This window comes from Mus musculus, chromosome 19 (assembly GCF_000001635.26).
Source record: "Mus musculus strain C57BL/6J chromosome 19, GRCm38.p6 C57BL/6J".
Classification (NCBI taxonomy): Eukaryota; Metazoa; Chordata; class Mammalia; order Rodentia; family Muridae; genus Mus; species Mus musculus.
Window position 1 is genome coordinate 4,958,848 of NC_000085.6, and position 9,788 is coordinate 4,968,635.

At 46.5% G+C, this 9,788-nt stretch overlaps 1 protein-coding gene across 2 annotated transcripts; it reads left to right on the forward strand.

Annotated features, from left to right (window-relative positions):
* Positions 1 to 3,304: 3,304 nt before the first annotated feature.
* Mrpl11 (mitochondrial ribosomal protein L11) lies at positions 3,305 to 8,148 on the forward strand. Of its 2 annotated transcripts, none has more exons than XM_006531821.2 (5): positions 3,305 to 3,668; positions 4,032 to 4,127; positions 4,479 to 4,572; positions 4,659 to 4,842; positions 5,827 to 8,147. In XM_006531821.2, the coding sequence occupies exons 1-4, from the start codon at positions 3,405 to 3,407 to the stop codon at positions 4,820 to 4,822; spliced, it is 618 nt and encodes a 205-aa protein (XP_006531884.1). In that variant the 5' UTR covers positions 3,305 to 3,404; the 3' UTR covers positions 4,823 to 4,842; positions 5,827 to 8,147. The 2 variants fall into 2 exon arrangements, with proteins under 2 accessions (XP_006531884.1, NP_079829.1); NM_025553.4 differs by having other exon boundaries at positions 3,459 to 3,668; positions 4,659 to 4,818; positions 5,827 to 8,148.
* Positions 8,149 to 9,788: the final 1,640 nt, after the last annotated feature.

A 9,788-nucleotide genomic window follows, 5' to 3' on the forward strand; every position in this document is an offset into this window, starting at 1 on the left:
GACATGCACATATATATTTATACCACCATATGCAGCATGAAATATTAAAAATCAATCCACACTATCACCGGCAAGGCACCAGTCTGTTCTCATCGTCTGGAGACTCTCTGTCCCGGAACTCTGAAATCTCTCCACCGAGTTGGCTAGGCTCCCATGGTGGATCCTTGCCATGCCAACCCCACACTTCAAATTCCCAAAGCTGGCTGGGGTGCCCTGCCACTGTACCTTTTCTATGGAACTCAGTTGAGTCACCGCATGAAGGAAAACACCACACAATTTTAGTTTAGAATCAAAAAGCAACAAGATCACTGGGTGCAACATCTAGTATCCTAATGTGTAAGCCATTCTAAGTTAAATCCTCTGGTAGTGGACTCCAACAGATCCGACACCTAAACCGGGTGTGTGTGTGTGTGTGTGTGTGTGTGTGTGTGTGTCTGCTACCTACATCTTGACTCCATCATCCTTCCCATCCAAAAAGCAGTATCTTTCATCCACACACATATGGATATACATACATATATATATATATATATATATATATATATATATATATATATATATATATATATATATATTATCACCATACACATACATATGTCAAAAAAAAGGAAAGGAAGGGGGACAGAAAGAAAAGGGGAAACAGTTCAACCTGCCATGCAGTAGGAAAACTTAAATCAGATCTCCAGCACCCATGTTAAAACCTGGGACCAATGTAAAAATCACTGGACACAGCAGTTTACGTCTGTAACCCCAGTACTGGGTGTCCAGCAGGGACAGAGAGATCCTTCAATTGTCCTGCCACATGAGTTAAATTGATGAGTTCCAAGTTCATGAAAGATCCTGTCTCTAAGATAAGATGGAGCATGATCAAGGAAGATATCCAGTGTCAGCTTGTAGCCCCCACACTAACAAGCACGTGAGCACCTGCACAATTACATGCACACTGGTAAATAAACTCATTTCCCACACACCACAGGGAGTGGAGGAAGAGGGAAAAATTGACTGGTAGAATTTTTCAGTGGTACAAGTGCTCATAAGTCCCCCACACTCCTGCAAGTAACTCCAAGAAACTCATTAATTCTCAAGCTAGACTTGCCATAATTTTTTTTAATGTGGTGATTCCCTCTCCATATGAGGAAAATAGACATTTCTTTTATGCCTCATTAGAAAAGTCACTGGTATCATACCAGTTGCCAGCCTGGTCTACAAAGTCAGTTTCTAGGAAAGCCAGGGCTACACAGAGAAACCCTGTGTCAAAAGAAGAAGAGGAGGAGAGTAGGAGAAGGGGGGGGAAGAAGAGGATGAGGAGAGGAGAGGATGTGGAAGAAGAGAAGAAGGAAGAGGATGGTGATGAAGAAGATGAGGAGGAGGAGAAGGGAGAGGAAGATGAGGAGGAAGAAAGAGGAGAGGAGGAGGGGGGAAGAAGAAGGAGGAGAAGGGGAAGGGGAAGGAAAAGAAGAAGAAGAAAGTCATTCAATATGGGGTCTACCTTCTTTCTTTCACAGAGATCCTCTGATGGGATGGATTCTCTATTTTGGTATAGCACCACAGAGAGCCCCAGCATGTCAGTTGTCCTTGCCCCAGCTTACAGAGTTATGCAGGGAGGATGCAAGGGACGTTTCAGGAGCTTGAAGCTGCTGAGACCCCTTTCTACCAAGCAGTTAGCTCCTGTGGCAGGGGTGTCTCTTAGGGCGACATACTGCTCCCACCACCACCACAGCACTGGCTCAGGGATTTCACTGGGCACAGAAGATGGAGATAAAAATGAGGCCTTTAGATCCTTACACAAAGGACCTGACTTTCTTTGCCAGCAGGTTGTAGGGAAGTTCAAGTCTACAAACATTTTCAAAAACAGTGGTGGGATGGGGTTAGGAGATGGTTCAGTGATTAAAGTGTTTCCTGAAAAAGAGTCAGGGCCAGAGGCTGGGTCTTAAGAAACCCAGGTAAATGCCATCTGGGCATGGTGACATCCCTGTAGTTCCAGGCCAGCATAAGAACTCCAGAGCAAGCTGGTTAACAAGATGAACCACTGGCAAGCTCTTAGTTTGAGTAAGAGACCCCACCTCAGAAGGGCAATGGAAGAGGATCTTAACATCAGCCTCGGCCCTTCTCGTGTGTGTACACATGTGCAAATCCACACACACATTCACCCACACACACGCAAAAACGTACATTGCACACACAAGGAAATGGTAGAGGAAAGAAAAAAATGGAGGTTTGTGAGAGGCGGTTTAGAGGAAGATGATAGAATTTGAAGTGGTATGCTACATAATAGGCTGCCTGGTTGTCTGGAGAGGAATTATTTTTTAAAAAGGAAAAGAAAAGGAAAAAAAAAAGAAAAAAGAAACTGGAGAATTCCCCTCGAATCTGAAGGATCGCAAACAGTGAGTTAGTGGATAGTTCCTTCGAAGTAGTCTCAGTCTGGAGACTGGATCAGAGAACTTTATATCCTGAACTGTTGGAGAAAATAATGGAGCATTCAACCTACAGTTATTGGAGCTTTGCAGCCACGTGTGGTCAGGAAGAGTCTGTGAGTCAAAGAGTCCTACCAAGGCCATTGCTACTACCCTAAAGTGCCTAGATACACAAGATTGCTCTAGGGAGGGATAATAAAGGCTTCAAACACCACCTGGCTCAAATACCATTCCCTAAAACGCAAGTAATAATCAGGAATCCTGGACAGAATAGAGCGGGATGCGGAGTTCTGAGACACAAAAAGTCATCTTCCAATGAAAAAATGAAAGACGGGGAAGCAATAAAGTATGCCTAATAAGCTAGTGGAAAATCAGGTTTGACTGGGATGAGAATTCACAAACTTAGCATTTCAAAAGCGCGGGGAAGAGCTTTTCCCTTTGTATAAATAGCGGTAAATGCCTTCTTGGTTCAACGTGTGTTACTGAGCTGTCACAACAATTCTGAAAGGTACCTATAATATTCGCGGTGTCAAAGATTTTCATAGGTAACAGAAACAGTAGCCTAATCCTAGCTCTAACTCTTTGTCTAGCTATGAATCAGGTTCATAGCCAGCAAGAGCAGCAGTCTGCCATTTCATTTCCCGTCTATAATCATATTGCCTTCCATGAAAAACCACATGAGGAAACAAAAGACTCAAGGGATTTTGCATAACTTGCTCCATATCAAACGCTAAGATATCACTGTGTCCAGCAGATGGCAACCCAGAACACGGCCAACAGCAGGCGCAGGATAAGGCGCTGAACTACATACCCACAATGCTGTGCGGAGACTCAAAGTCCCGAACTCCTGTTTGGCTGTCTAAGGTGATGCCTGTGCGCACCGCTGAGGGATTGTGTGTACTGAAACCATATAGGTTCTCGTCCTGCCTTCAGAGCGCAAAGTTCAATTAATTCTTAAATTCCGTAATTGGTCTTTAGTTGGAGAGCTGTATGCCTGAAACAAGACTGCTCTTTTTTGGTCTCATTTACCCTAGCCGAACACGAGGGCCCTTCACCTCTGACCCAAAATGGCCGCGCCCAGAGCGTAGTTCTTTGCTTCTCCGAGGCGAGCTAAGATTAAAATCCTACATCATGTCCAAGCTAAGCCGGGCCACTCGGACCCTCAAGAAGCCCGAGGCCGGCGGCGTGATCCGGTCCATCGTGCGAGCAGGCCAAGCTATTCCTGGGCCTCCACTAGGTCCCATCTTGGGTCAGGTGCGGTGTGCGGAACCCGGCCTGGGAGACGTGGGAGAGTGCGCTGGAGCCGGGGAAGTCTCCTTTATAAACGTTGTCTCCACTATTCACACCTTCAGGCCTTATGTCCTTGTATTACTTACGGAGCCTCTTTTGACCTCAGCACCTCTGACCCCCAAGTTGGCTAGTTGCTGATTAAGTGGTACCTTGTGGACGAATTGCCTGGCACCCAAAGCTATAGAACCAGAGTAGAAGAAATATAACAACACACACCCATACCCCCGCCCCCCCCCCCCACACACACAAAGATGAAAGGACAGGGGCTCCTGGTTGGTAGAAAGCCTTCAGCTCCCATACTTAACTTTGTGTATGCGTTCCTTATAGCGAGGTGTCTCTATCAACCAGTTCTGCAAAGAGTTCAACGAGAAGACAAAGGACATCAAAGAAGGCATTCCCCTGCCTACAAAAATTTTTATAAAGGTAGAGAGACCCATTCTCCCATATATTTCCTTGGCCCTTGAAACTAGTCACTCTGGTTGCTTCTCTGACTCTTAACTTGGTTGCTACCTTCCACTTATCATTTAAACAGAAGCCTAGACCATAATTTCTCTGAACTGGCTTGATCCTGCCATATTGTGGTTCTTACCTCTCATCTCACTGGGGCTTCCAGAGGAGATTTGGGCTAGGAATAAAAATGGCAGGGATGTGTGCTGTAGATTTGTTTTTCTGTCTTTTGTGGTGTGCAAGTTGGTGGGAGAAGGAAAGGGACATTAGAAATGTCTTGGACTGGATAGAAAACCAAGAAATTCTCATGTATCTTTGTCTGTTAAGCCCGACAGGACATTTGAGCTCAAGATTGGGCAGCCCACTGTTTCTTACTTTTTGAAGGCAGCTGCTGGGATCGAGAAGGGGGCCCGGCATACAGGTAAGGACTAGAGTGGGCACCTGAGAGTCTGATGTATCCAGAGAAATGTAGTGGCACTTGAAGAATTCTTTGCTCCTTCTTCCCAGGGAAAGAGGTGGCAGGCCTGGTGAGTTTGAAGCACGTATATGAGATTGCCTGTGTCAAAGCTAAGGATGATGCTTTTGCCATGCAAGATGTGCCCCTGTCTTCTGTGGTCCGTTCCATCATTGGCTCTGCCCGTTCCCTGGGCATTCGAGTGGTGAAGGAGTGAGTATCTTGAGAGGAATCCAAGTAAGTTCTTCATTTGGGAGGAAAGCTGAGAAGGCCCATTACAGTGAGGTGGTTGGGCTTTATTTGTTCTTCTTAATTTATAGCCTATGTTAGTTATGCATATTAAGCTTCATTGTGACATTTTCATACATGTCTAGCAGATTCTAGCAGAAGGATATGGGTTGAAGCCTCATCTTGTTTGGAATATATTTCATAAGCACCTGTTCTGTCCTGGACATGGATCTGGGCACTGGCTAGAACCAGGAATGGCCAGTAGTGCCTGGCCACTCTGGAGAAATGTGTAGTCCTAAAGGCCGACCCATACATAGAGGCCTAGACTAGCAGGTGTCAATGTTATAAAATCAATGGATGTCATGCAAGCAGAGAGGAGATTTCCTGCTTTTACCTGATGTGTCATTGAGGACTCTGAGGGAGGTGACATGGAAACTGCCCAGGAAAAGGAGGGTAAGAGAGCGTAAGATTACAAGGAGAGGGAAGGAGCTGAAGCTAAGTTCACTCTGGTCGAGGAGTCTTGTCTAGAGGCATATGGGATGTGGCCTGAGGGAGGGACGAGTCAGAAGGTTCCCTTGTCAAGTAGGAGAGCATTTGCCCCAGAGCGCAGCAGAGACAGGAGCAGGGACAGTCATCACTGGCCGCTTGCTGCTGGTGTCATTCCCTACAGCAAGACTGGCGTCAGTTGTTCCTCACGGGGGTGAGGTTAGAGCACAGTTTTCCTGGATGGTTTAAATCCTTAAAGTATGTAGATTTGTGGCTCAAAGGAAGGCCTAAGAAATCCCAATGGTATAATAGAGGCCACAGGTTAGGTAGGACTTTAAGACAGAGTCAAGGCAGAGGAAGGTAGCGTGTGTGAGTTGTGGTTCCAGGAAGAGAAACCACAGATGAGTAGAGGTATGACAGTTGGAAAGTCCAGGGAGGGGAGTGGACAGGGCAGCTGGGATCTGCGCCAGGACCCGCTCCTCACTGACTGTCTGTCTCCTTCTGTAGCCTCAGTGCAGAAGAACTGGAGGCTTTCCAGAAGGAACGAGCTGTGTTTTTGGCTGCTCAGAAAGAGGCAGATTTGGCAGCCCAGGCAGAAGCTGCCAAGAAGTGACCCCAACTTTCTACACTCTGAGAATTTGAAGTGAGAGGCTGAGAAAGGGGGCCACAGAGGAAGCTGAGCCAAAGGACTTCATGGCAACCCGATTTCTAGTTTCCTGACATGTTTCTGTACATTTGCTGTGCCAGGGGATCAAGCCTGAATAAATATCCTTTGTCATCAACTCTCAGCTTCTCTCCTGAGACCCCAGAGATGGGGACCAATACTGACAGTTCCCAGCCTTCACAGGTGTGAGCTGCCCTACAGGTGAACGCAGCCTCAACCAAGCAAATTATCATGCCCAGTGCCTTGGTCAGCCTTGTATTATATCAAAATAACCAAAGCTTGGTGCTTTATAAAGAAAAGGTATTGATTTGGCTTCTGATTCATGGTGCTGGAGTATGGCAAGGCTCACTTGCTGTATGACAGCATGGTACAGTGGAAACAGTCACATACATAGGGCCATCTGTGTGAGGTAGCCTCACCTGGACCAGTCCCCGCCTTAAGGCCAACATTAGTGAAGGTTGGACTCCCAGACCCCTCCGCCAGACCACACTTTGATTTATTCATTTTATATGTGACTGTTTTGCCTGCATATATGTGAGTGCACTGTGTGCATGCTTGGTGTCTGTCAGAAGAGGGTATTGGATCCCCTGGAGCTGGATTTATGGGTAGTTGTGAACCAGTATGTGGATCCTGGAGTTGAACCTGGGTTCTCTGTAAGAGCAACAAACAAGTGCTCTTACCTCCTGAGCCATCTCTCTACTCTATCCCCCTTTTTTGAGATAGGATCTCTGGATATCCTTGAACTCACGGAGATCCACCTGCCTCTGCCTTCCACATTGCTGGGACTAAAGCTTGCACCACCATACAGGGCATAGCCCCCACTTCTTAAGGATTCCACCACCTTCCACACTGGGAAGCAAGCCTTCAGCCCATGAGCCTCCGGGGCACGTGTCGTAACATTCAGGCTCTGAGTAGGTACAAGTGGAGTAGAGCCCAGGGAGAAATCCTATGTTCAGGGTTGAAGATGTTGTTTCCTGATGGAGCTGCTCCTTACACAAAGCCTCAACTTCTATTCCCAACACTTCAGAGCACATAAGCCTGTGCTCTTCCCTCGGGGATGAGAGAAGGCACAGTCGATGGGGTCCACAGACACTAAGGCTTGGCTGTGTTGCTTGTCTTTTCTTAGTATAACTGTTGGGGAGTTTGTATCTGAGAAGCAGGAGCCTGACAGAGAATTCAGACCACAGATAGGGTTATCCTTTATCCAGGGGCAGCTTCAGGCCTCCCTGCTGAGTTGACATGATTGTTTCTGAGGCAGAATCTCATTATTTAGCCTTGGCTGGCCTGAAACTGGCTGGCTAGGCTACAGCCTGACCTCTCAGTGCTCCAGTTAAAGGTGTGCATTACCCCACCCGGCTCCTTACTAAGTTTGGTTATTTGCTTTTTTAAAACTTGCCATTTGGGGCTGGAGAGATGGCTCAGAGGTTAAGAGCACTAGCTGCTCTTCCAGAGGTCCTGTGTTCAGTTCCCAGCAACCACATGGTAGCTCATCACCATATATAGTGAGATCTGGTGCCCTCCTCTGGCTTGCAGGTATACATGCAGGCAAAACACTACGTAGTAAATCTATAAAACAAAACTTGCTGGTTTTTTTGTTTTTGTTTTGTTTTGTTTTGTTTTAATGCTGTTGGAGATGAAACCCAGGGCCTCATTCAGCCAGAGCCAGGACTGTGTCCCTCTCAGCTCTGCCTCTGCCAAGCTTGTGAATCTACCCTGGGTCAGGGAGAACAGCCGAATCACAGCCCAGACCTACATAAGTGAAATTCCAGTAGACACCTGCCTGAGAAGTCCTTGTGGACCCTTGACCTGCCTGAGAAGTCCTTGGGGACCCTTGGTCTGCCTGAGAAGTCCTTGGGGACCCTTGGTCTGCCTGAGAAGTCCTTGGGGACCCTTGGTCTGCCTGAAAAGTCCTTGGGGGCCCTTGACCTGCCTGAGAAGTCCTTGGGGGCCCTTGACCTCCTGTTTTCCCATTCTACAAAACATCAAGTGTTCTCTCAGAAGAGAGGCAGAATTGACAGGAAAGATGAAGTCTGTGTTTGCCGTGTGTTGCATGCTGGGCATTATTTTTTGCTTGTTAACATTCTGAACAATTTAGTCAAATTTTCACATAGTATTAATAGTTCAACATTGTTTACTAATACAATTAAAACTTTTATTACGTGTATAATCTATTATATATAGGTATATGTCTTTACACACTATTACCTCTTACTGTTGAGACTATAATATAATTACATTATTTCTCCCTCCCAACCCTTTCCTATTCCCCTCTCTGCTCTCTTACATTCATGGCCTCTTTTTTCATCAGTTACCTTTTGCATATAGGTATATACATATATATTTCTTTTTTTTTTTTTTAAATATTTATTTATTTATTATATGTAAGTACACTGCAGCTGTCTTCAGACACACCAGTCAGATCTCCTTAAGGATGGTTGTGAGCCACCATGTGGTTGCTGGGACTTGAACTCAGGACCTTCAGAAGAGCAGTCGGGTGCTCTTACCCGCTGAGCCATCTCACCAGCCCTACATATATATTTCTAACGTCCTGCTCAGCCTGTGTGATGTTACTTGTATGTAGGTTTTCAGAGCTGGCCATTTGGAACTGGCTAACCAGCTGGCATGCTCGTCCCGAGGGAAGACTGAGCATTCCTTAGCTGCCTTTGCTTGTGTGTCAGGCCGGGGCCTCCCGGCGTCCCTCACCCCCCTTGGCATGTCCGCTGTGCTGTCGCTGTTTGGCTCATATTTAGATAGTCATGTTGGGGAGGCTTTCGAGTATAGCTTCTGCAACTACTGGAAGACACAGTCTTACGGTAAACCTCCTCGTTCGTCCTCTGGCTCTTACAACATTCTCACCCCTCTTCTGAAATGTCCCCTGAGCCTTAGCTGGAGAATGTTTCGTAGATGCGCCCATTGGTGCTGGCCTCCACAACTCTATTTTGATTGGTTGCGATTTTCTGTCCTGGTTTCTGTCTTACAAAGAGAAGTTTCCTCGCTAAGGGGTAAGGAGTACTCTATCTGTGGGCGTAAGAACAAACGTCTCCCTTTGGTTAGGGATTACGCTGGTTTAGTAAAGTAGTGGCTGTAGACTCTACTCGAGACCCATGGGTTCACTAGCTCCGAGTAGTTGGCTAAGTTACCCATTCCAGGCGTTGTCTCCCTCGTGTTGAGTGGGGCTTAAGTCCAATTAGAATCCTTGGTTACCAACGAGGAAGAGGCGCCACTACTGCAGCCTTAGCTCCGCCTTGCTGTTTGTTGAGGTTGTTCATGGTGTTGTATCTGGGGAGAACCATTGGTTGCCACTCTCCCTGGAGGCTGGTGTGGCTGGTGTGGCACCATGGAAGCCAGTCCTCAGGAAGGACGTTCTCAGTTCAGTGCTGGAATATTTGCAAAGTGTTACAAAGCAAATCTCTAAGGAAATAAAACTAAGATGGCTCAGTCTATAAGGAACTTGCTATACAGGCATGAGAATCTGAATTCAGTCACCTAGAACCCATATGAGAAAGTTGATTGTAGTGTTGGAGAGATGACTCAGGGGTTAAGAGTGCTGGCTGCTCTTTCAGAGGTTCAGTTCCCAGCAACCACAAGGTAGTGCACAGCAGTCTATGGGATTTGGTGCCCTCTTCTGGCATAGAGGTGCACATGCAGACAGAGCACTCAGATACATGGAGAAATAAATCTTGAAAAGAACAAAAAGAAGCTGACACCATTGCATATACTAGCAAGATTTTATCGAAAGGACCCAGATGTAGCTGTCTCTTGTGAGACTATGCCGGGGCCTAACAAACACAGAAGTGGATGCTCA

Coding starts and splice junctions, on each gene's coding strand:
- Mrpl11 (XM_006531821.2), top strand. CDS start 3,405: ATGCCTGAAACAAGACTGCTCTTTTTTGGTCTCATTTACCCTAGCCGA. Junction 4,128..4,478: donor CTACAAAAATTTTTATAAAG/GTAGAGAGACCC, acceptor TTGTCTGTTAAG/CCCGACAGGACATTTGAGCT. Junction 4,573..4,658: donor GAAGGGGGCCCGGCATACAG/GTAAGGACTAGA, acceptor CCTTCTTCCCAG/GGAAAGAGGTGGCAGGCCTG.